The following is a 27882-nucleotide window of genomic DNA, read 5'->3' as shown; positions in this document are numbered from 1 at the left end:
TTGACATGCTAGAGGATTCCACTTAAATGGATGTGCCCAGAAAGTGACAAATGACAGGGACAGAGAGCTTGGCAGCCAGCAGTCAGGAAGGCTACCTTTTCAGTACTTGATGTTTTATCTATATTTGAGAGCTTCCCCATTGGCTGAGAATGTATTTATCTGTTTGAAGTATCTTACTAAATGAAGTTAGGAAATTTTCACAAACACTTTGCTCTCTTACACAATTAGTAGGTAAACAAAAAACATTAATTAGAGATGAGGCTACAGAATTAGTGTTTTCAGGACAGTCTCATTGTAGAGAGTGGTGGTTTTCCTTACAAATATTTGTGTGTTTTTCCTCTCATTTACAAGAATGATGCTTGTTAAAATAATTCCAAAAAATAAAAATAGAAAAAATACATGTGTTTTCCTCCAGTCCTCTTTTAAACATGATTACAATTTTATATAAGTTACAGTATTTCCTGCTGATGTTTAAATTTAAATTTTAAAGCATAATTTTCCCCCCACCGCTAAACAATTAAAAAAGCAGTTCTTTAAATATTAACATTTAATATCATATTTAAATAATATTTAGTTGACAGGATGTACATAGTTAACCATTATTGTTTAATGTTTAATTTAGTGGCAATTTATTATAATTATAGATGTCAATCTGCATAAAAGTTATTTATATTATGAATTATCTCTTTATTTTTGGTTAAGAGAACTGGAATCCCTGCATCAAAAGTAAAATATTTCTAAACCCATATATATATATATATATATACAATTTTCCAGATACAGTCAATATGAATATATAAAAGCAGAATATATGAGAAATGTTTCTCTACCTTTACATATTCCATTAAAGACAATAATAAAAATAAAAATTAGCTTTTCCAACAATCTGTCTAGCTAAAATAATTTTCTTTCTGAGTGTGCAGTATGCAGTATTCATATCAGTTTATGTAGTTCTTCAAACAGTGATGCAAACACTTTTTTACTTCTGACCATTAAACTTTTGATCACTTCAGATATTTCCCCCTCTCTTTCCCCCGCCACAGCATTCTTTATGTAGACTTCTAACTTCTGAATAGACATATCTGGAACTATTACACCCTATATCCCGCAATGCAAGCTTCACTTAAGAAAAAGGTTTTTGTCAAAGACATGGCCACCGTTGTCCTCTCTAATGTAGGGACAAGCAGAGTTTCAGCTATGTTAAGCGGTTCAGATTTATAAGAGTAAGCAAGTGCCTTGATATCTTCCAAAACTGTGTTAAATGAAAAATTATATACATTGGTGAATTCATTCACTTTCTCTATTCAGCAGTACAGACTTTTGCTCACAAAAGCTGATGAATTCACTTGGAACAATTTTAAATGCCACTATTCATTACAGATACTGTGGGAAATCGCATGCCCCCAATCCAGAATTCTATCATCTAATCAACCCAATACGATTTTTTTCATTACATTTCACTGCTGTGTCTGATTAGGACCATTGTCTAAAAACAATTAGCTCACCTTATGTGATGAATAGACGATAAATTAAAGCATGCTATTTTAAGCACTACAATATTTCCCTTCTTTAGAAGCTGTAAAAGTTAAATAGAATTTAATATAGGAAATTTGAATGAACAGTGTGTAATCAGGTGAAAAGCATGTGCGTCATTAAATTTTTACTGATCCCAATATGCTTCCAACTTGTAAATAGAAATATAAAATTAATATTTAACTTTCTTGAGTAAGATAAAATCTCTGTCAATTCAAGGAGAGGGGCCTGATGTCTAATGTCCCAAAAACACTCTGTTTCCTAGATTTTTCAGTTCTCTTTTGAAAATGAAATTACTAGTTTTATTGCTGTTCCTTCTAAAATTAAAAGTGAAATATGCATTCAATTTAAAGTATATTGCCGTGTTGCCCTTGTCAAAAGTCCGCTATGGTTTTAGAACTCTGTGCTAGCCGTTAGGCTGTGCCTGTCTCAAATCTCAGAAAACAGATTTCATCACTGCATTTATACTTTTACTCAGCAGATATTTGCAAAATATTAAAATGCTGCAGACGGTATACGAAGAACTTAGAGAAGTTGCATGCTTGTTGTTGACTTTGAGCAGCTAGAATTCTAGAGAAGTCCCTTTAAGAATAAGGAATAGATGATTTAGAGAGACGTGGGAACACAGATGTACACCAAAAAGACACTGAATTTTTCTTTGAAGGAAGATTCTAATACTACATATACATAGTGGAATGACCTTATGGTTTCTGCTTCCAGTAGTACAGGAAAGTAGATATTTTAATAAAACTCTCCCACATCAAAGATTCTAGATTCTGGATATAGCTGTACCAGAAATGCATTAGAAGTATTATTCAGCTAATAGATTACAGTGTCTAGAGACAACGCTATTGAGTTAGAAGTGAGTAACAACAGTTGTAACACTTAAAAAGCCATATATTTGAAAATAGAATATAGTTTCTACATTATTTGTTGGTTAAGTTTTTATACGTATTTTAAATATAAATATACACATATGTATAAATTCAAATGTAGAAGAAGGACATGAGAAGTGCAGTAATAGAGTTTAATGAAATAGAAAGCAAAGATAAAGAACTTTAGCCAAATAAACAGTTGGTTCTCAGGAAAAAGAAATGAATCTATAATGTATATCAAGGTTAATTTAAAAAGTGGGCAAATAGGGGGAGGGTATAGCTCAAGTGGTAGAGTGCATGCTTAGCATACACAAGGTCCTGGGTTCAATCCCCACTACCTCCTCTAAAAATAAATGCGTGAACTTAATTACCTCTCCCACCAAAAAATAAAAAATAAAATAAAAAACTTTTAAAAAAGTGGGCAAACCCCCAAAGTATAAGTTATAGAAAAAGGCATAACTTCAGATTTTACAATATTTAAAAAAAAATACTATGAATAACATGGCAACAAATTTGAAAGACTGAGTGAAATAGATAAACTGTAGGGAAAAAAATACCAAATCTGATTAAGAAACAGACAACCTGAATTACCCCATAATATTGAGCAAATGGAATCAATGTTTTAAAATTTATTCACATCAGGCACAGGTAGTTTTTAAGGGTGGGTTCTACCAAATATTCAAAAACCTTAGTAGTTTCAAACTAAAGGGAACTTTTTATGGGTGATAATGGCATTCATCAAAAGCTTAGATAACATAATCTATAGTGGAACATTAGTAACATTTCTTTTAAAAATCAACATTTGGAAAAAGAATCAGAATGAAGTAACTTAAATATGCATAAAACCAAAGATAACATTTTAAAACATTATCACCTAAGAAAGCGAAAAAAAAAAAAAACTTTGATAGCGAGAGAAGCATCTTTTAGAATACTGTTGGTAAAGGGAAAAGTGAAAACCTGTGATAGAAATCAAGAACTCGACAGGAAAAGAATTATTACCCACTACTAATGATGCCACATTCGGATGCTTCTTGGGTTACTAGTTCTTAGATAACTAGTGACAGTACTCCTTAGGGACACTCCTCCTTTAACAATCAAAGGAGTCACCTAACCCTTCAGCATGTTTATGAATCTGTATCCTGGAAAATCTAAGGTACTTATAAAGAACAAAATGTGGTTGGCAGTAAGGATTTACAAAATTACTATATGAGGAAAACAGAAAGTAGAATAAAAAATTTTCAACAGATAAAGTTACTCCCTCCTCCCCCCAAAAAAGGATGAGGCAGAGGAATTCTAGAAAACGAAACTCAAAAAAGAATTAGCTGTCATTAACTTATCATTTGTGCTACAAAATCATCAAATGAGAAATTCAAAACTTAGGAAAGCCTTCATAAAGTAGAAAGAAAAGTTGTAAACCAAAAAGTGACAGATTTCAGGAAGGAAAGGGAAAGAATAATACAAAGTAATAACAGAAATTAATTAATTGAAAGACAACCAAGGATAAATAGATATTGCTGAAAATACGCTAATGGATATCAAGAAGAAATAGAAACAGCCGATTGAAAGAAATGAAATAAAGTAGAAAGGATCAGAGTTAGATAGTTAGTAGACAGGGAAATAGGGTCCTCCTGATACTTAATTGATGTTTTAATAGAAGATTATCAAATAGTGGAAGAGAGGCAACATTTAAAATTATAATCCAATGACAAACCAGACCAAAAACTGTTCTACAAACAAAAAATACCCTTTAGGGGGAGAAATAAAATTATTAAAGTTATCAGTCTAACTATGACATGTAAAATGAAAATAAAAACAGCACAGGATTTCAAAACACTAAAAAGATGATAAAGACTGCCTCAAAAAATTTGTTAAACATAATACTCATAAAATATAAAATATGATAAGAGTTTTTTAAGAAGTATTAGTCATATCAATAAATGTAAATTGGCTTAAAACTATGTACTAAAATTTTTGAAAGTATTTTTCAGATTGGCTCATGAAACAGAATCCAACTCAATCTTTTAGCAAAATACATATCTTAAACAAAATGATTCAGAAAAGCTAAAATCCTGATACCAAACAAGAATAGCTTTCATGCTTCAAAGCATTAAGAAGACCAAAGAAGATACTTTATAATGTTCATGGCCACAAATCAAAAGGAAGATGTAATGGTCAAAATTGTCTGTATCTGTGCCCCAGATAGGTGGCTACCTTCATAAAACAGAAATGTGTGGAAACCTTACTGTACCTACCATTCATTCTCAGTCCAAACTAAGTCAAGTGGACCAAAAATTAAATAAGGTTATAGATATGATATGTAAGTGTTTATTTATGTGTGTGTATATATATATATATATATATATATGTATGTATTTATGTATCTATGTGTGTGAACACATCCAAACAATGTATGTGGAACATTGACAAAAGTTGAGCAGACATCAGGTCATTCATTAAAAAAGCTCAATTAAGTTCTACAAATTAGAAATTATACAAAAACATGCTATAATCACAATGTAATAAGCCTATAAATCAATAATACATTTTAACAGGTTTTCCAATGAGTAATTTTTAAGTAAATTTAATTAATTGGAGAATTCAAATCAAAATATCAAAACATATAAAATAAAAATAAGAAGAAAAAGAATGGCAAAACTTTATATCAGAATCAGTTGTCAGAGTAGAAATCATCACTCAGCAAACTAAAAGTGAAAATGGAAGAATGAAATGAATTCCCAACTCAAGTAGCTAGAAAATTACCAGCAAAATGCTACATACTGAAAGCTGGAAATAATTAAATTTGCAGCAGAAATGAAGTAGATTATAAACAGAAAAAGTGAGTAAGTGAAAAAAATAATGCTCACCCTTTGAAAACATCAGTGCACACACACACACAGGAGACAAAGCACATGCTCATCCCATCAAAGAAAAAGAAGGAGAAAGCAAATGAATACAAAATTAGAAATGGCTTAGTGGGAAATAAAGGACATTTTAATAAATCATAAGGGAGTATTTTGCAGAAGCTTATGTCAATTAGTTTGAGAATTTAGACTAAATGAAAAATTTCATGAGGAAATACACTTAGTCAAAACTGTTCCCAGGAGAGATGCAGAACTTAAACTGACTAATGACATAGAAGAAGCATAGTTACCATTCAAAGACTTGCACCACAAATGAGCACCAGGCCAAAATGATTTCATAAAAGAATCTTGTCAGACTTTCAAAGGCAATGCTAATACAATTTAAATTGTTCTATGGCATGAATGTTCTTTGTAGTTGCTGTAAAAACCTTTTACAAAATGTAATACCAGTTCCAGGTTTAAAAAAAATATATATATATATAGGAATTGGGGATACCTAGTACCAATTCCTGATTTTAAAAAATATACATAGGAATTGGAAATATTTTTTAAAGTGATAAAACATGTGCACCTCCTCTCCAAAGCCAGTCTTGTGTCATTTCCATCAAGGTCAGGAGCAAGGCAGGATGCACATTATTTTCACTATTATGTAATATGGTTTTGGAGGTATTAGCTAATATTAATGAGACAAGAATAAACAACCAGCCATAAGATTTGGAAAAGCATCTAGTGAAACAACAGGATACAGAAATCAGTAGCTTTCATACATGGAAACAATGACCAATTAGAAGGTATAATGGAAGAGAGAGGCCTATAGACAATGGCCGCAAAATGTAAAATACTTACTGATAAATACGATAACTAAATGTGTATAAAATGAAATGTACAAAGCCTGTAGGAAGACAATTAAAACATTCTGGAAAGACATAAAGTAGACTTGAACAAATGGAAAAATATCTCAGTTCTTGGAAAGAGTTACTGAAGATCATAAAGAAGTCAGTATTAATTATAAAATAAATATTATCCCGATAATATATTCCAATAAGTTTTTATTTGCTTGAACTAGATATGCTTATTTATTCCTTTGAGAAAATAAACATGCAGTAATATATAGGGAAATCCTGAAAAAAAGAACAATGAGCAGGGATGAGTCCTAAATAATATGGATGTTAAAAAAATGTTTAACTAAAAATGTGCGGTATTGGGGACTTAACAGAGACCAACGGAGCAGTATAGACAGTGCAGAAACTCGTATTGCTAGTTGACTTTCAGTTGGCACAACTCTGGAAAATAATCTGTTACTACTGAGTTAAGTAGAAGACATAAACCGTTTGACCAAGCAATCCCATTTATTGGTGTTTATCTCAAGAAAATCCTGCCATGAACACCAGGAGACATAAATAAAACTGTTCACAGACAACTTGACTTTAAGAGCAAAAATTTGGTAATATTCAAATGTCAAAAAAGAAAAAGCCAGAAGAACTTTGCTATATTCATACATACAATAAAATATTCTCTATCAGTGAAAATAAACTATGGCTACAAGCATCAACATGAATTAATCTCAGAAATAAGTTATTGAGTGAAAATGGAAAATCGTATGCACATGCTGTAAAGGTTAAAAGCGTCTAATGCTTAGTATGCATTTGTAATGAAGTTTGTTCAAATGTTTTCTTTAAAACTCTCCAAACTGCACAGTTGTCGATGATTTAGGCGAGAGTTATCAAAGTCCTGCGTCTGTACCAAATGCCCAGATGACTGCCTGTGGCAAGGTGATGATGGGCAGGTGGTCCTCACCTCAAGATGTTTTCTGAATGGTTTCCCTGCAGCATAGCAATAAAGGCACCGTCCTACCTGGGTCTATGTGTATGTGAATGTGTATGCATTGTTGAGATTGAAAACGAGAAACTCAACGTTAGCTGAGAATTAAAGAATTAAAAGTGACACAGGCAGTTACTACTTTTGTGTTGACCAGAGAGATGCTGTTTAAATAAAAAGAAAATCAATATTTTCTATTTCTTTGCAGAGTAAAAGTGAGCAAATTACCGTGCGGCATCTGACATCAGGGAACTGGGAAGTGATAAAGATCCTGGCATACGATGAAACTACGCAAAAAATGTGAGCGTTTTTGATTCTCCAGTCAGGTTGGAAGTCTGTGTTGTCAAAGGCAATCTTTGCTGCCAGATTTATGTTTTGCTTACCATGGTCCTAGTCCAAATAGCCTGGCCATGGAAAGACTAACCTTGTTTAAAAAGACTCTCTATACTTCACCCAGAGAGATGCTTACACAGACACACTTACATTAGAGACACATGCGCGCGCGCGTGCACACACCCACACACACAGACTCAGAGAGACTGAGAGAAATCATGGAAAAGGGTGACAGTATTTTAAGAAAAAAATAGATGTTTTCCAAGTGCATCAAAGTTCCACGGTTGAATAATAGAACAGCTCTTGCCTGTTCTTTGACAGTTTGAAAATTCAAGTGAAAACTCAGTGTGGCAAAAATTGATTGGTGCCTGATGTTTCTGTGTTGTTTTCTTTCATGGGCAGTTACTTTCTGAGCACCGAGTCATCTCCCAGAGGGAGGCAGCTGTACAGGTAAGCAGTGTGAGAGCATCTTCCTCACAGGTTGATTTCCCCAGTGGCCGTCCACACGGCTGAACGATGGGATGGAGAAATCTGAAGTTTGATTTTTTGATATGGCTAGTGGAAAGCCAACTCGAGACGACAGAACCTCACACTCTTGGTCCAGTCCCTCAGCTCTGGACCTCGGAGTCTGAAGGACTGAAACTAGTGTGGAAACCATCTTGCTGCTCCTTCATTTTTTTTTCTCTCATTTCTTTTCACAGTCTTAAAAATATCTTTTTTTTTTTTCCTGAGGCTTGCTTCTCTCAACTTCCCACATCACAAGCATTTACATATTTTCAACCCAGTCGTCTTTGCTTCTGCTCAGCCTCATTTTACATTTTCAGTGCATGAATATTACACACATGGAATTTATTCCTGAACAAAATAAAAGCATTGTGAGCACTTAGTAGAGTGGATTAAGTGGCAGTTTCTCTCTCCTCTCCTACAATGTGTAAAATCCATTAAGACTGTTACTTAAGCCAGGAATGCTCTGTGCTTACTAAAATAAAGCAGTGGACGGGGAATATTTCCCTCTGTCCAGTTTTCCCGGATGGAAGGTTATATTCATGAAAGGGGCTTAAAGGTCATACCTATTTATTATTAAAATGTCTCCTCACTCAGAAAGCTTTCACCAGGCCCTCACAGGAATGACTTTTATTTTTGTCTGTCAAGCAACTTATTAATTCTAGACTTCATATACACTTTCTAATTTCCATTTCACAGATCCATTTTTAAAGTGTCAAAACTGCCACGGCATATTCTCAGTGGAAATTCATCATGTTTGAAGACGTGTCACCACTGATGGTTACCAAGTAGTCCTGACTTTCCTTTGAGAGTCAAAATGCATGTTTAAACTCTTCTAATTCCCACTAACTCACCCACACACTCTTCTCTATGCATAAATCGCTTTCATCTGAAGTGAGCCTCTCCTTTTTATCACATACCCCAGTATGTCATTTTCATATTATGTGTTTTTTCTCTTAGAGTGTGGAACCCATGTTCTCAATTCTCATGACTTCCAAAGGAAGAACAGCTACTGATCTAAAGAGACTGGTTCTAATTTTGGTTTAGAGGTCTTGATTAAAGTACTGATCCCTTTTTCCATTTGGTTACCTGAAGCTTATCTTTCCTGAAATTTATGCTGTGGTTGATACTGGCAGTCCTGAACAATCCTTTAGAGATGTGGAAATCCTTGACTGATGTTTTATTTCCCTAATTTCATAAAACTCTTAAAGAAAAATGACAGTGTCAGAAGATTAGACTTGGCTGCATTCAGCTAACAGAACTGCCTCACCCTCTCCTCCCTTTATTGGCCTAAAATGTGATTTGAATCACAATGAGCTTTTAGATTTGTGTGCTAGTCTTCTGTGGCTAGTGACCGAGGCAGAACATTAGAACAGTCAATATATCTGTGACCTGTACTGTGTAGCAGGCTGTGTTGGAAAGAAAATATAGTAGCAATAAATTTCCCTTTAAATGCCCATCAAGTGCCACTTGGCTTGATAATGTTAGTGTTTAACCCAGAAAACTCAATCAATGTCTTGTCCAGGCCATAAAAATAATAGTTGATTGATTTAATTTATGGGATTAGATACTTCAGCACAATCAGAACTGCCACCATATTCTGTTACGGTTTTGTCTCAAAATTTGCATTTCTTTACTTTAGTGATTTCATAATCTAAATCATGAGAAAATACCAACATAAATGTTTAGGCAGCTTGGATCTGAAAAATTATATGAAAGAATAGAGAGAGAAAAGGTTTTAAATTCTAGGTATGTCACTCAATAAATAGCTCTGTGCGACTGGCACGCATTTATAGTCTCTCTGGGGTGACGGTTGTGCAACACTGTGCATGTAATGACACTGAACTATATACTTGAAAAATGTTTAAAGTGGTAAATGCTATTATATATATATATATATATATTTATATTTATTTACATATGCACACACCACAATTTTAAAGAGAAAAAAAATGGGTATGACTTATCATAAGGGTGAAACTAGCTAATGTGTTTAAGTTCCTAGTGTCTGTTAAATACCTTGACTAACAAAAGAAAATTCTAGATTATAATGAGCTCAAAATGTTTCAAATGTGAAGTTGTGACCCTGTGAACTATACTTGACAATGATCCTCCATTACTCTGCATCAACACCCTGGCTTCCATTCCCATGCCTGCAGCACACTGCACATCAAAGTCAGCATGACTATGATTCATTTACAGATGCATCACCAGACTCATGTTTTATTGCCAAAGGAAACGGAGACTATCTTGTCTAGTCAACTTTTAAAAAATGTATCGTCTACAGTATTTTTATCTGTCAGCACAGATAATTTACAGTTCATCTCTGTTTATAAAACAAATGAGTCTTCTATATGTGAAATTTAACTTTGGTTAAATACCTCAACCCTTCTGACCATCAGCACCATTATTTGTAAAATAAAGGGATCAGTGCGTTTCTCTTTTCTGACCTCCCTGATGTCTCAAGTACGTATGATCATTAATGTTATATACATTATCATACAAAAATAGCTTTTCTTTGCCAAAAACTATGAAAATTTAGTGCAAATATTTAGTGGGAAAAATCTGCTACTAATACCAAATTCTAATGTTGAATTCAGGAAATCATAATTTTTGTGTGTGTGTGTGTGACATGTGAAAACATTTATTCTTTCAACTACTGTTGCAGTTGACTTTATTCTTGTCTCTGGGTAATTTCTTTGAAGACTTTACAAAGAAATAGCTGTAAAGAAAATACAAGTAAGAAGTTATATTGAGTCCTGTGGGAGTCAGTTTCTTTATAAGCATATATAAATACATATATATTACATACATGTAGGTGTACATAATTTTAATTTTATTACAGAGAAGAAAAATACGTATGTCTTAACATTAGTAATGGAAATTGACTTTGCATTTTTACGGTAAGTCATAATTTACAAAGAACCTCAATTTAAGTAAGGCTGTAGCTTCTTTGTTCAATATTTAAATATTGATACTACACAGTCAAGTACCTGGAACAGTAGTGTTTCTTTTTTTCTTCCCCCAGTGCTTCTACTGAAGGATTATTGAACCGTCAGTGCATTTCATGTAATTTTATGAAAGAACAATGTACATATTTTGGTGCCAGTTTTAGTCCCATGAATCAGCATTTCTTGTTACACTGTAAAGGTAATAGATGATTTCTGATAAAACTTATTTTATACATTTTATTTGATCAGTACCTATTACTATCACTAGTAACTATCATTCTCCAGCTGGATGATTTGATATTCTTAGTTTGTAAGTTTTTGTTTAAAAGTTATAAATTAAGGATTTATTGAGATACAGATTGTATCTGTTACTTTATTTGAAAGAGAGAAATTGGGAGTAAGTCAATATGTACACATGTGCAGCACATAGCAATAATTGCGGTTTGACACTGGCCCTTTTACAAAAGTGAATAAACATATTTGTATTGGCAAAGCCATGCTAGAATAATAAACTAATTTATTTAGTCTCTAGGAAAAGTATTAGTCTTATTAAAATAATGATTGTTGAGAAATTTAAATCTACAGAAATTTAATTCCCTGGGTCTAACCCTCTTCAATTTTGAGAAATTATATTCACCCCAATTACTACTTCTACCTGGTAACAGTGTGCTGTAGTCTTACATAATGCTATGGCATGTCTAGGTTATTCTGTTAGGAGTCAGTGTCCTTTTAATAGGACACTGTCTTTCCCAGAGATGAAATGGGACACGTGTGCAATTATAATGTGGTGGATTGAGTGCTACTGCTTCAGCTGGTACCTTAAGCTGTTCATTTTTAAGACACCATGAGGTATAGACCAACATTTGCTCTTTTTAGTTATTTTTTTCTCTTGGCATCTAAATAAAGTAATCAGAAAAGAAGTACTTGTTTAATGACATCAGAGAAAAGGCATTAGACCCCTAGATAGAGTTTCTTAGAGAAGTGAAGTTTCGAGATAGTATCTTATGGTTACACCTGAATTAACCAGTATATTAGAAATAATTGACTATTTCAGTTCATATACTTTTTAGATGAATATATATTAGCTCCAATTTTTTTAATCTTGTGGATGAAATATTTCTAATAATAATATGCATGCACTCTTTCTGTCTTGGCTGAGTGGTAAGCAGAATTTAATCTTGGATGAGCAGATGAGAGGTCACAGAGTTTTGAATCAACTTTCTGAACATCAGCAACTAGTCTATAAAAGACTAGAGAAAAAGAGAATAAGATGCATAAGATTGGCTAAAAACCATAGAAATATAGATGTATGGGACATTTTGGAGAAGGGAGGATCTTAAAAATAATATTGCAAATAGTTGGAAAAAGGATTTACTTTTCTGAATAATGTATCTATAGTAACAAGTGAACTCAATCTGGTTTCTGTTTCATTATAACTATGAAGTGCTTTACATTTGGAAAAAAAAAAAAAAAGAACTCCATCATGTAACCTTCCAGTAATTGTTACTTAGATGTCTTTAAAATATTTATACATACATTTCTAAAATCCAGGTCCAGGAGTTCCAGTGGTCAGTCTACACAGCACGGAAAACCCAATAAGTAAGTACACGAACACAACAAGGCAGGACAGCCATAGTTGGCTTTGGTCGTTGGTAGTGTATTATTTTATTCTAAGTGTTGTTTTCTATAGAACCTTCTTCAAAGGAGTCTCCAGCATGGGGAAAGCTGTGTAGGGACCATCAACTTTATCCTCTGTGTGTGAGAGAAACTGTAACAAGTAGTAACTGGAGTTGGATCTTACATGCCTACAGTAGGGTGTCTACTGAATGTGTATTGAATGAGGAGTGACTGATAAGACTCATTAAGGTGTCAGTCCAGCCTGCGGGCCCCTTAGTGTGCTAGTTCATTCCTTCCTGAGCCTCATACAGATTATTCCTTCAGTGCAACACATTTACTTTTGGGAAAGTTATGAAAAATATATTATTTTGTATATTTTCTATCCTATTTGTTTCAGTTTCCCAAGTATTTCTGGTTTCATATATTCATTTGTTCTTTTATATGTTTGTTCAACAGTACATAGTCTATTGAGTGAGGGCCTAGTTTATCAGGCAATATGACAGCGGCTGGGTGTTCACTGCTAGTAAGAGATGGTCAGTGTTTTTAAGAACTTAAGAGTGTATAAGTAAAAATGTGGTTGAGCTGATCTTAAAAGTGAATGGCCAGATTACTTCCTGCCTCCTTTTTTCTTCCTTTCTTCCAATTTCCTTTTTCTTCTTTCAATTTGAAAAAATTAATCAATACTCTGATGCTCTAACAATTTACCATAGGCTTGTAACCCTCAGAACACCTCCTGATATAGTTAATTTTATTATCCTCTTTTACAGATGAGGAAACTGAGTTCCAAAGAGGTTAAAATACTTGGCTATGGTCACTTTAACATAATAGGTGACAGAGGCAGGAATCAAAAAACAGTCTGACTGCAGCATAGGGTTTGTTATCACTACCATACGGTGACATCTCATTCTATCGTGTTTTGTCTGTCTCATCACATACTTAGGTTTAAGGAGGAGTTTTAGCTAAATGCTTTGACTTAAAGGAGATGTAGGCATTAAAGTGTAATTTTGGATGACAAATGTCATTTACAGAGAACAGAGAAATACCTTTTATACTCCAAATAACCACCATATGGAGACTTCCTGCCTATTCTAGAAAAAGATAAAATTTCTAAATTTGTTATGGGGTTCTGTGTGGTTGGAAACAGATTTGCACATCTTTTAGCTCCTACTTATCAGTATAAATCCTAAAGAGGTTATGGTAAGCAACTTAAATATGTTGAATATTAACATTAACAGCAACAATAATGATAATAAAGACAGTATATTTGATAAAATAGAAGGTTAGATTTCACAGATAGAAAAATTAATGTATAAAATTAGTTCACTGCATACTGTTTGTGGGATCTGAGACAAGTTAATATGTCGTAGATTTAATTTCCTTGTAAGAAAAGTAGCAGATGAATTTTCTGAGGATGAGATACAGTCACAACATAGGATGCACTCAATAAACAGCAACTAGTTGTGTTACATTGCTTATTCTGCCAAAATGAAAACTTTAAAAAAAATTCCCAGGCTGATTTTAACTAATTTTATTCTACTGTTACAAGGTATATTGTTTCCTAACAATATCTTCTATAAATCTTGAAACATTTTTGTCTCTGGAAATCTTTCTGATTTTCCATTTGTACGAGATTTTATGACAGTCTCAGAGTCAAGAACAACAAAAAGGAACTATGAACAGTGGTCAACTGCTTAATTTTCTTTACAAAAGACAATTATTTGTTGAAATAAAATTTACATTTGGTTGCAAGTAAATCTTTGAGTTAATGGTCTCAGGTTAATCTTTGTTAAACTAATGAATCAATCATAACTCATTTTGAGGCCACATGAACTAGAATACAGCATGGAAAGTATACTGAAAAAAGAAAACGAAAATACTTAACAAACATGAGAAACCTTTAAACCCACTACTTATCAAAGAAATGCAAAGTAAAACACTGCCAAGTAATTTTTCCTAATAAATTAACAACATCAAAAATTTACATTGCTAATGAGGATATAATGAGGCTCTCATAACTTGCTGGTTAGAAATATGAATCACAGCAAATCTTTTGGAAAAAATAACTCAGTCATCAGCATTAAATCTTTTATATCTATTTACAATTTTTCCTCTTAATGGTTTATACTGAAGAAGTAATTCTAAATAGAGTAAATTATAACCCATGCTACTAATGGTAGTGAAAAACATAATATAAATAATGAAAAGGGGGATTTGTAAATAAACTTTAATGGAATATCAGTTTGTGCCTTGACTATATTCCATTTGTTTTCTCAGAGCCACTCTGGACTGTTTTTCCCTTTCTCATAGTCTCTACTCCAGAATGAGTTTGTATTGATGACAAGCTCTGTTGCCATTTGGCTTCCAATTGGATTGAGCGAAAGTGAATCCTATGAAGAGAGGGAGAAAAGTGATTCTGGAGTATTTCTCCAGCCCTATGCCTTTAGAGTCACCCCAGGTTGCTGTGACTCTTGGCTGAAGGTCATTGTGGATCTTTCACCTGATCATTTCCATGGAACTGCTCTCTCCCCTGGAGCTGCAGGCTTAGCCACTGTCACAAGCCCTGGGTTATGGTCCTGTCACTATGGTCCCCCTGCCCATTGTCCTGTATTTGTAAATAGTCCTTTATTAAAATTTTATCAAATTGTTCTAATAAATTTACCACCAGTTCCCCACTAGAATTAAAAGTTTTTAAATGTTTACAAAAGCCAATTCTTCAAAAATGTTTAAGCTATATTTCTAAGTGATTAAGTAGTCCAAATATTTATCCCACTTAAATAAAACTATTTGAAGATGCATTTAAATTTCCAGAAAACAATATTTGAAAGGTTAAAAGTCTTGCATAAAGCCTGGCAGCCTTTAAGGTGATTTTTTTTCTTGAGTATTTTCCTGATATTTGACAATGAACATATATTACCTTTATAATAAAAAAGAAACCATTTATTTAAATGTTCAGTGACTTGAGGAAGGTATAAATATGTAAAATTTTACTTGGCATTTCAAGGTCCTTTGGCCCATATTATTATCATTCCTTTTCCTCTTTTTATATATTCACCCTTTTTCTTTTTCCTCAGTTTTGCATATATGATTGTTTTCTTTCATTTACTTTAATTCATTTTTTAGTCTCTTATCTTTCTTCCTTTGTCTCCATTACATCTCTTTCTTCTCATCCCTCCTCATACTTCTTTTCTACTTTATCTCTCCCTTTCTTTCTTTCTCTCAATTTTCTTTTCTCATTTTAGCCTCTTTTTCTTTTCAATCCCACAATTAAAGAATTAAAGTCATATCTTAATACTGCCTTCTCTTCATATTGTTTCACAAAGAACTGTATATGAACCATATTTTCTGAATTTATCATGAAAAAATGCTGTCTGCTTTTGAAAAATAGCTTTATTAATTTCTGTATTTCTTTTTCTTAACTAGAATTTTATATTCCTGTGACCATGGATAGATTTTTTTTTCCATGAGCAAATAAATGGCCTTTGATTTAGAAGTAAAAACTTCTCAACTACCTGTACTGACATAATTTATTGTTTCCCATTCATTTTTGATAATAAAGAGACACCATGAGAAATTAATAATTTGTATATGACAGTTATACTGGTACCTCTAGCTGTATCTATTCATTTACTCATTCATTTTAAATTAGTCATTTTAATACAATAAACTATTGATCATAGAAATCTTCACCCAACAACATAATCTCTAGTTAGAGGTATAAAGTTAAAAATTTAACAGGCTTTAGCTTCTAAAAATTTGCTAACCCTTTGCATTTAGCAAATAGCAAGTGATTTTGGTTTCTGCTAAATACAAAAAGAATGCTTTATCCACAAATACGTGCATTAAGTGCATTTTAATGACAGACCTTCATTATAAATGCTTAATACTTAATGAATGCATACAAAGTTGAAGTATTCACATTTTAAATTTTATAATTGAATGTTTGGGATAGCTTTTTTTAGAAAATATACTATTATTTATATAATCTGAAATTTCTTACATTTGGAGGATAGATGAAATCTCTGGAACATTTAATTTCCCAAATTTGTATTATAGAGGATGACACTTATTTACAAGAGAAGTGGTTTGATGGGCCTGAAATCGCACATAGAAGTCACAGTCCAAAGTAAGAAACAGAAAATTAAATGGTTATAATATATCACAATAATTTATCTGGTATAGTAGATAGACATCGTTCAAAAAAGGAGGGAGTCAGTGAAAAGGCATTTCAGGAAGATGGAATGTGAATGTACAAACATGAAGCAAGAAAATATGTTCAGTGTGTCTGGAATGAGACATTTAAGATAAAAGCAAAAGATACAGACTATAGGGCAGGTTGGAACCAGATCATAAAAGTCTTATGTTTCATTCTAAAGAGTTTGGATTTAACAATAAAGTATCAATGATAAATTATTGACAATTAAAAAAAAATTCTTCTTCTGGCCATGGAGTAACTGGAAGTATGGTCTTTTAGCAAAAAGGAAAAAAGGAAAGAAAGAGAAAATGAAATTTAAATTTTTTAAAAAGTGGATAGAATACATGAAACAACAATTTTCAAGCAAGGGGTAATAGTCAGGATAGCTCTGTGATCCCTGAAAGAAGGGAAACACATGAAATTAATGTCATTGTCCTGGCTTTCTGGCTGGAATTATTTTCTGAACTATAGTGTGATGAGGAACAATTAAAGAAGAGAATAAGGGTATCTCAGAGTCAAAATGGATTAGAAAGCTATTTTGGGTATATAAAATATCCCTGATAAATCTATAAATTTAACATATCAATCAAAATTCCAGCAAGTTACTAATGCTTCTCTTCCTTCATGCTTTGTCAATTCTTTTTTTTTTTTTTTGGCATTTCATTTTCTTTTTGTATTGTCCTTTGCTATATTGTCAAATTCATTAATTTTTCTTCGGTAGTATCTAATATGCTATTAATCCCACTGAGTATTTTTCCCTCTTAGATCTTATAGTTTTTATGTATCTCAAATTTTGCAGTTTTTATTTTTACAATTTTAAGTTATTTTTTTTTAGTATCTTTCATTCTTTTTTAGTATTAATGAACACATGGAATGTAATTAAAATCTCTGTTTTAATGTCACTGCCTATCCATTATATGCATCAGTGTCATTTCTGGGTTATTTCTTTTGAATACAATTTGTACTCATCATGGGTGATGTTTTCCTGATATTTTTGCCTGCCTGGTAACTTTGTATTAGAATTCAGGCATTACAAATTTTATATCATTGGGTGCTAGATAATTCTGTATTATTTTTAGTATATTCTTAAGCAGAATAATAACACAATCAGATTTACATTTTGAAAATGTATATGCTAATTCCAAGTACAATGGCAACTGGAGACAATTTCACTGGAATAAGGAATCTCACTTTAAAACCTGTTGCAGTAGTCCAGGGGAGAGATTAGGAGAGATTAATCCATGCCTAGAACAGTGCCTGCCAAATGGTAACGCTGGATAATGATTTGTTGTGTTGCACTGATTCTTGATCAACACAGAGCAGTAATTTGCACTACCCTTTTTGGATTTATAGAATATTTTATATTGGAAAGCAACTCTATGCTGAAGGAAGCTATCCTGAAGAAGAAGATAGTAAAGTCAGAAATTAAAATGCTTCATATTGACGACTATGGTAAAGTTTTGTGCATGCTGTGTTATTCAAAAACAACTTTCTCTGCACCTTATGGTTTCACATGTAAATGACTCTCCATCTTTAATATTTTGCTCTTTCTTTAAAAGAACTTCCTTTACAGTTGTCCTTTCCCAAAGATTTTACGGACCGAAACCAGTATGCTCTTCTGTTAATAATGTAAGTATTTTATTTGTTTTTGAAATAAAGGAATCTAAAGATTTTATAATTTTTCTTATGCCTCACATGACAGCATCCTGATTAAAAAACAACAGAAGAAAAGAAATCCTATGTGTGTAGTTAACCGGGACAGCTGTCAGTTACATGAACTCCTCAAGGACACCACCACTAAATTATATGGAGGGGTGTGTAACTGTGCTTCTTGCCTCCCAAACTGAACTCAGTGTTACTACGGGGTTATAATGACACATATAGTTGGTTTCTGGATGTCTGCTTAGAAATTACTCAGCTCTATGCTCCCCTTTTTTTTTTTAATAAATGATATTATTGGTCTATAATTTTATTTCTTTGGTATGTATTTGTTGTATAAAGTTACGCTAGATTTATAAATGCAATTTTTAAAATTGTAGTAAGAACACTTAACATGAGATCTACCCTCTGAACAAAATGTTAAGTATACAACATAGTGTTAAGTATCGGCACAGTGTTGGGCAGCAGATCTCCAGAACGTACTCATCTTGCATGACTGAAACTTTATACCCAATGAATAGCAACTTCCCCCTCCCCCCCACCTCCAGCCCCTGGCAACGAGCATTCTGCTCCCTGCTTCTGTGAGCCTATTTTAGATGCCTCATGTAAGCGGGATCACGCAGCATTTGCCCTTCTGCGACTGGTTATTTCACTTAGCATAATGATTTCAAGGTGCATCCATGTCTTCGCGTGTAAGCCCTATGCTTGTGATCAGCGTTTGATGCAACACTGAGGAAACACTTGTTTCCACTGCTGAAACCATTGGTTATATTTATATCACTCTTAATCAGTTTTCCTTCCTGGATATATGAACAGCAGGAAGCAGCTCCCATCCCCCGAAAAACCTGACTCTTAGGTTTTTCCAACTTGGAACTGGCTTTGGAAATGAATCCATTCATACTTTCTGTGACTATATAGTGCTGGGCACAGAGGTCTCTAACATCTGTTGGTTGGAGTAGATAGATAACTAACTTGATATTGATGTAAAATTATATTCCTCAAAAGTTATTTATTTTCCTTTTTAAGAACTCAGCCAACATAGCGCTATGACAGTGCTTAAAATGGTCTACAGTTGTTCAGAGCCTTAGTAGGAAGAGTAGAAATGAAAATAACATTACTTGTTATAACAACGACTGAATGTGGACAAGTATTCAGTCTGTGGGATCAAGCTTCCTGGCTTCAAATCCCAGTTACGTCATTTACCAGCCGTGTGTCCTTGAACAAGTGACTTAACTTCTTTTAAGGCTCAGTTTTTCCAAATATAAAATGAACATTACAATACAGCCTATGTTTTAAGGCTGCTTTTTAGATTAAAGGAAATAATATTTTAAGTGCCTGGCGCATATGATTCTTATGATTACTGTGATGATTATTCATTCTTTTTATATGGATTGCATTGACTTAGATCTTTCAATAAAAAGAAGCAGTTTGTCACTTCATCTAATAAGCCAATTAGTACAGAAAATACAATACTTAGTATTTTCCCTTACTCCAGTGTTTTTTCCCAGCTCTGATGCCTTGAACTTAATTAGTTTCTCATGCCCAGACCCTTCTCCTTTGTCCCCCTGCCTGGAAGGCCCTGGAAGGTCTAGGCATTTTCCTGAGGAAGTTCTTCTTTGGTCTTTTCTCATCTTAACTCCTCTCATCTCTTCTCTTTCAATAAGTTGTCTTCTAATCTTATTTGAACTATATATGTGATTTGTTGGGGAAATATTCAAGGCATTAAAATGAGAAAACAATGGAAAAAAATCCTCAAACACACCTGTCTCTGTCACATCTCCTTTGGGGGAAAGGAATTGTTCTTTTCAATTCACTGAAAAATAAGGCTTCTGAGGGAAAGGAACCTTACTAGGCACCTTCCTTGAAGCCGGACTCACATGCACGTGGATGTGCGGACAGTTCTTCCCGCTCGCGTGGCCACGCAGAGTATGTCACTCTTTGGAGGAAAAAGTAGACAAGAGTTCAAATTCTCTCTGTAGCCTTGAGTTAAAGAAGCCAGCTGGCTCATTCTGCCATTAAGATGTGTGCTCTGATCTGGGTGATTTTTAGATCAGAAGAGGAATCTAAGGACTAGCACAAGACTCAGTTCTCTTAAAGAAAGGAATAGTCAGGTCTTTTTTAGAGGCAGGGTAACAAAGTGAACATCCTGGCTTAGGAGTCAGGCCTGGGTTCAAGTCTCAGCTCAAAGCTTTACCAGTACACTGCTTAATTTTTCTAAGCTTCAGCTTCCTTATAAATAAATTGAAGACAATCACATGGAATAATTTATAGAAACATGTCACCATAGTGTCTGGAAGAGCATGAACATTTGCACTTAGTGTTTAATAAGATTGTAAGCATAATCACAGTTATTTACTAGTAGTACTAGTTTCAGTTTATAAAAATATCAATATAAATATTTAATAACGTATTTTAGCATCCATAAAATTATTTGAGACATTACTAAAGCAGATAAAATAATGTAATTAGGCCCATAGAATTTACTTTGCTACTTTTTTTTGTTGATGAAAGGAAGAATGAAGGTGATTATTAATTCATTAGTTTTCATATGCTGATTATACAAAATATTAAGTTACTTTATCCAAACTATGGTTTTCAGAAGTAAAATCTCAGAAGTTTAACAAAATATGACCTACAAAGCCAAACTGAGGATTTTTTCTTTTTTGATTTTATATCTATAAAATGATCAACTGCTTACAGCTGCATGACCATTCGTAAAATATTTATGTTTGGAAACCAGTATCAGATCAGAAAGGCTTTAAGTATAAAGTTTTCTTTAAATGTTTTTTGTTTTAGACTGGTTATAACTTAAGGGCATTTTTTTTCTTAAGATTAAACCCTGTGGTCAGTGATAAGTGGACTCCCCACTCTAAAAAGGAAAATAACTGGATTTTTCTCTAAATGGGCAATTTGACAGTGAAGAATAATAAACTAACTAACTATTATTTAAACAATGCTAAGAGATGCTTTGGTGATTTTTGGTGTCACTACTTTATTGCTATTCTGTGCAGAGTATCTAGTACCTAACAGACTGTGAATCATTTCTTCATCTGTAGAGATGGGTTTACATCCAGGAAATTGTCTAATGAATGCGTGAGCTGGAGACAGGCTGCAGCAAGTCTGTGTAGCTGAAGGAGGACTAGCCTTGAGGAAAGTAGCCTCTGGCAGTTTGGGAATTCTCTTATCTTCTGAATCTTCATTATGGAACCTCAAAAGAAATGGTCCTTTGAGGACCTCTCTGTGGCCATGTTTTTTGAAACTCTAACCTAATGGCATGATACTGAAAGTACAAGTGAAGCAATGGCAACAGAGTATTTTACTGTAATCGAAAATCTAAGAAGTGTCGCCACTACAAATGCTTCTCAGTATCCGCGATGTACAGCGGCCTCTATGGGGTCACGACGCCCTTTTCCTTTCCTACTCCTATTGTCCTTCCAGATGCGTAACTGTCTTCTCCAGGCTCTCTCTCTAACGTTACAGGGCGCACTTAAGAACCCAGCCGTCTACATTCCTGTTTATACCAACTCTGTATCCGTCTAGTTTACAGTATATGTGCTATACCCATCCATACCCACTTCAGCATTTATCGCCTTGAATTACTGTTTCTTGTGTTTTTCTTATTTTCTACTCCTGTACGTGTACGTTAGGACAATGCACATTTACCACGTTGCTTTTATGGGCAAGAAGCTGTGCTAATAGCTGTGAGGAGATAAAAAGATCACAAGCATCTTGAAATCTGTGGTCATTTTTTAGATTTATAAGCATATCATCTCCTCCATGCCTAGCACACACAGAGGGACCTTATGAAAACTTACCAATCTGTGATTCCTTTGGCGGTGCAAGACTGAAGATCGCGTGAGACAGCCTACAGCTATAGATGTTTATTTGATAAATAAATAAATAAATATGAATCTAAAGGCCTGGACCCTGGTAGGAAGCAATCCAGACAGATGTACTGTTATTACAGATAAAAAGTGGTTGTTTTTTTTTTTTTCTCTGCTTGCTGTGTCCACAGAGGCAAGCATATCGAGCTGAGGAGTTTCATTAATACCAAGGAATCATCACATCTTCCCACTTTCTGCTTTTTACTCTTTCGTGTTCAACTTATCCAAGCCACACTTGATAAAGGTCTAACTCAGGGAGGCAGTGACTGTTCAATGGATTATACTAATTTCCAGAATGCAGCATTCTCCATCATTCCCTTATGACTTTGTCCTTCTCCCTGAATTCATCTTCCTTGAAATCCTAATGTATTCATGGTCACCCATTATGTCTTAGCTTCCTGAGCTTTCTTTAACCCTTCTCATCAGTCCATCTATGCCCTGTAGCAGTCTCAGGTCTATGCCTCCCCCTCAGCCACAGCCTTCTGTCCAAAGGCGTTCCATATATCTTGAACTATATGGATCACATTGTAACTTTTCCAACTTCACACTGATTTTCTGAGGATGTTTTTGTATACTATTTAGTGAATTTCTGACTCTCACTAGATTTCACACCAGTGTTTCTGAAGGAAAATCCAAAGTCTAGAAGTATTTACAGAAATAGTTTATAGAATGGCTTACAAAATATTTCAGCATTTTAAGAAAATAGAAATGTTAAAAATCTTTATTTTATGCATTCCATATATTAAACACTGCCTTATTTATTTGTATATTCATCACAGCAAATAGGTTTTGCAGTCACTCCACAAACATATGTTGAGTGATATCCAGAAACCACGTGAACTTGGTTACTATTACAGTTTCCCACTGAACTATTTTAACTAAAGAGCATTATGCATTTTTATCTAGATATTTTCATTATTTAATCGATGTTTTGCATATCAGAGTCCTACAAGTTTGTCTTCTTGGTGGAAGTGAGCTGTTTGTCAGCTCTTTTCTGCATAGTTATTCTGTTAAAAAGCAGGCTCTAATTAATTGATATATATATATATATATGCTATGATAAACGTTATATATATTGTTGGAAATGTTCAATAGCATTATGCTTTTGGGACCATGGTGTCTTGCCTTGACCTTTGAACCAGTGGGGTTGTCCAAGAGCCCACACTCTTCTTCAAAACCCACACCAGGTAGACAGCACATCTGGACGCGTCTATTCTAGTGGGCCACCCTGCTCACTACCTGCACTTCGTTTTCAGTAGTTCATTGCTGTGTCTTCTCTCGTTTAGCTTCTTTCCCACTCTGCTGCTGGAGTGAACTTTGTGAGGTCTGTATCTGAAAATGCGGCTTTCCTGGCTAGAATCTTTTCATTATTATTCTCTGACTGATTAAATGTTTATGTGCCCTAGCACAGCAGGCAAAAGTCTTCCTCTGTTTTCCACTTATTTCTCCATCTTCCTCTGACTCCACCCACCCCCAAAAGAGAGATTCAGTGCTCTACATATTTTAAAAAACTGTCTTATTCTGGGAAATACCAGCTTCTCCTCATTCCTCTGTGTTTTTTACACAGTCTTCTAGTACCCTGGCTTTCTTTTCCAACTGGAAAAGTTCTATTAATTCTTTAAGATGTATTTTTACATAATTCAATGCACACCTCTGTTATGACATGTTACCCACACCAGATTACAATATTTCTTTGCTGTCTCTTCAATGAAACTGTAAACTCATTGTTGATAGCAATTCTTTTTATATTGTTTTGCCTCAATATAGTGCTTGAGGCATTGTTTATGTTCATAAAATATTGATAGAATGAATGAATGTGTGAATGAATAAACAAATAAAGGAACACATTAATGCATAAACAAATTAATCAGCCCTGAGTTAGTCATCAGGAATGAATTAAATCAAAGCAGAGAAAGAGAGAGAAATAAATTATTTGAGAGTTTATAATGTGTTAAAGTCAGCTTTTTGGATGAGTCAGTTTCTCTGCAGTTTAGTTTCCCTCTCAGAAAACTGTGAGATGAGTTTCTCATTTCTCTTACAATCTTTCTGGATAAAGCTAAATAATGATTGATTTCATGCTGTCTTTTTGTATTTCTCTTTTGCATTTGATTACGGAGCTTATCTGCTTAAAATAATAGGATTTAACAATAGCTGCCATTTGCTGAGTATTTATTGTATAAGGGGCATCATGCTAAGGATGTGTAGACACCATCTTTAATCTTAACAGAAATCAAGCGAGATAAATATTATTGTCCTCATTTTAGAAAGTACAAGGAAACTATGACTAAAATATGGCATGTGTTATCACCTCCAAGATCATGAGCAGGGCAAAATTTGAGTTTGAACTCAAGGTTTTTAAAATTTATTTTCCAGATCAAAAAGCTCTGCTCTTTCTATTACACAATTCTCTCCTTACTTAGCTCATTGCATGATAATTAGTATTGGAAGATTATCAAAAATGCTGCCCAGAATCAATCAAAATCAAATGCTTCTACAAAACCAAATTGGTATGACCTTTTGTTCTTTCCAATAACAGTTATGATAATCTCTAGAATGTAACATTTTCCACCTGTACCATATTAATGCTCTGGTATAAAATAAAGATTATAAAAAGCACGAGTAATTTCCTAAATATTCCATATGAAAGATCAAATAGCCCAGACTATTCCATAAAATTCCAAATTCTAATTGAAGGGTTCATTTTGGGGGGAGCCTTTACCATCTTCATTTATTATGTGGATTCATAGACTTTTGAGCAAATCAGATTAGCAGAATTACATACATACTCAAATACATACCCATTTCACTCTCAGTTTTTTTTTTTTTACAAAAGTAACACATTTACTAAATGTATATAGACAAGAGAACTAGAACTTGTCTCAAAGAGTAATTATTACTGCTTTGCCATGTAAGGAAGGTCAAAGCTTAAATTTAAGTTTCTGATTTTTCTCACTTTTGTTCATGTTCCTCATTTAAGTGGTTGGAAAATGTACTCACACTATAATACACAAGAAATGATTAAGAAGAGAAAAGACAGTGGCATTTAATCTTGGTAATGGAAAGGGAGAAGGTGATCATTGCTTTTTATATTATCCTTGAACAAATTAGACCTTGTTCTTTCACAATCTATAGATAATGCATCTTAAATGTCAGCTTTAATTTCTTAGTTCTGTTTAAAACTTTACACACTCAAAGTTGACGCGTTAAGAAAGTGCCACAGGGAAAAAATTCTAAATGTACAAAAAATGTGTATCTAATGTATAAGTTACAACATTCTCTTTGGCTATTCTTTTAAATTGATAAATTTATGTACATATAGTATAAAAATACATAAAATCATTTCTATGACTAACGTAGTCATACTGTTTTAGCTCTTTTTCTTTCAAAATACAGGTCTCAGATATTGGTTTCATATGAATGACAAGAGTGAAATGATATGGTTTCATATGATTGATATCAATTGATTCCCTTTTTAAAACATACAAGCATATTCTATATTTCAAGATATGCATCTGAGTGCTTTTCATAGGTAATACTTCCTAATTTATTGTTTCTTTTAGGTTTGGATGGTCACATATTAAGTCATAAATGTAAGGGTATAACTATATATAAGTCATTCATTTTTCTGTTTTAATGATTTATTTTTTTCTGAAATCTATGATAAGAGAATATGAACTATGTTACTAATTTGACATGTCTTTGAAAGGTTATACCAAATATGACGTTTTCTCCTTTGGTGATCCAACAAAGCCAAGATAAAGGAGGCATCAGCGACATTAGGTTATCCAGGGCTCTGTCCTATGTTCTTCTCTTCTGCCTTATATATAAAAACATTACCTAACGAATCATATAAAGCTGTGTAACACGGAGGCAAAGTAAAGAAGAACTAAGGGATGTCAGTGATGGTGAGAAGCTATTCCAGGAGTGCAGCCTTTCTCTTGCAAGACCCCACATGTATTCCTGAGAAACAAGTATGACACAAAATCACACACAAGGTACCCAGGAGAAATGAGACTGGGGAAGAAATTCAAAACTGGTAAACTTTTTAAACAAAATTCAAACAATAATATTCCTGTTAAAATACTAGTAGCAATAAATCTTGAATAACATTTTTATCTGGAATTAGTCCTTTTCAGCCTTAAAACAGGCCTCTGTGCTTCCTCTGCGAGGGCGTTCTCTTTTAGCCATCTTTATCATACCATCTGTATCACAATTACAAACCTGATCCGGGTGTAGCCTTCTTCATTAGTCCACTGTTCTACTCTAGCCCATGGCTACAAGCAGAGCGCTCAGTTGTCACCATAGAGGGACCCACGGACTCTGGAGCTACTAGACCAGCCTCAAGTTGCCCAAAATAAGATGCTTCTGATGAGTTTCAGCTCTTTTCTTAAGGTCTTAGTCTGTCGCTAATGGTTTCTCTTTAATTGTGAGAAAGTGTGTTCCTGACTACATTCCAAACATTAATGTGTTGCAAAAAGCTGTGCAGGAACCGTGGTGATATTTGTAACAACACTCGTTCCCTCTTTATTCCATATGAAATACATCATATGTGATGAATGCATGTTGAATAGGATGCACTGAATCTCTGAAAATCAAAACTGCTAAAAGTTTTATATATATATGTCATTGTATAAGGATACTCCTGAAAAAAATTCATCTGTATAACATGCAGTTTAAAGGATACTTTCTACATGTTGTTTTACTTTTTTCTCACATTCCCATGAATACAACAGGGCAGGTGTTCTAATTAGAAGTGTTAGGTAGCTTGCCACTGGTTAAACATCTACTAAAAGGTGAAAAGTTGGTACAAAAAACATACATTTTCAGGCTTTTATTACTTTTCCTTAAAATTTTCTAGGGATAAAGACATTCTAAAGATATGGTGTAAATTCAGAAGAAGACCCATAGTTAGGACTTAGTGAAAAAATAAGAGACTTTCAAAAGCTTAAATTTTTAATTCTATTCTGGCTAAGAATTCCAATTTTCTTTTGCTTTGGGAATGTAGGTGCTTATATCAAAGATAGTAAATTAATATTTTGCTAAGATCAACTCTTACAGTTGTGTTTGCTCACATGACTGAATTATTTCTTCATCTGTGGTTTACCGTTGTTTACCTCTCTGTGTCTCAGTTCACTAAACTATAAAATAGTTCCGCATTATAATAATACTTGTCCATAATTAGCACAGTAGTTATTATTATTTCTATTTAACTGATACAATCAAGTAAGCTAAGATAAAATTGTCTGTGTTCGTACCACCATATTTTTCAGTTCATAAACTGACTTCTGGAATCCAGCTAAAGGATTCTAGTTAGGAAAAAAGTATTGTGTAACCGCTGTGTATTATTGAAGGGGAATAATGCTCTATCTAGGATAAAATGCAAGTTCAAAGTTTGTATATAATTAACATCCATCCCCGTATTATAAATCCATTATAATATATAATATATTATAAATTCATTATATGACAATATATTTTAAATTCATTATAATATATAATAATATATCATAAATCATTATAATATAAATCCATGCAATTCTTGATATATATTCTATGTATTGCATGTCTCAGTGTTACACCCATGACATTCCCATGCTGAACTGTATTCTACTTTAGAAAACTAAGAAATACGAGATTGTTGTGAAGATTGTCACA

The 27882-nt window shown here is 33.5% G+C and overlaps 1 protein-coding gene across 12 annotated transcripts in view; it reads left to right on the top strand.

The window, feature by feature from the left end:
• The window catches only part of DPP10 (dipeptidyl peptidase like 10), a 725696-nt gene that overhangs the window by 669338 nt on the left and 28476 nt on the right, over positions 1-27882 (top strand). For all 12 annotated transcript variants that reach the window (XM_072960847.1, XM_072960846.1, XM_006196097.4 and 9 more), the window contains 6 exons: positions 7296-7387; positions 7823-7870; positions 10953-11074; positions 12427-12474; positions 18038-18136; positions 18244-18313. In XM_072960847.1, coding sequence (XP_072816948.1) covers positions 7296-7387; positions 7823-7870; positions 10953-11074; positions 12427-12474; positions 18038-18136; positions 18244-18313 — 479 coding nt within the window. The remainder of the gene's footprint in view (positions 1-7295; positions 7388-7822; positions 7871-10952; positions 11075-12426; positions 12475-18037; positions 18137-18243; positions 18314-27882) is intronic.

The sequence above is a fragment of the Vicugna pacos genome, chromosome 5, assembly GCF_048564905.1.
Source record: "Vicugna pacos chromosome 5, VicPac4, whole genome shotgun sequence".
Classification (NCBI taxonomy): domain Eukaryota; kingdom Metazoa; phylum Chordata; class Mammalia; order Artiodactyla; family Camelidae; genus Vicugna; species Vicugna pacos.
Note: the sequence above shows the minus strand (reverse complement) of the source record. Positions and strands in the feature narration are given on the sequence as shown.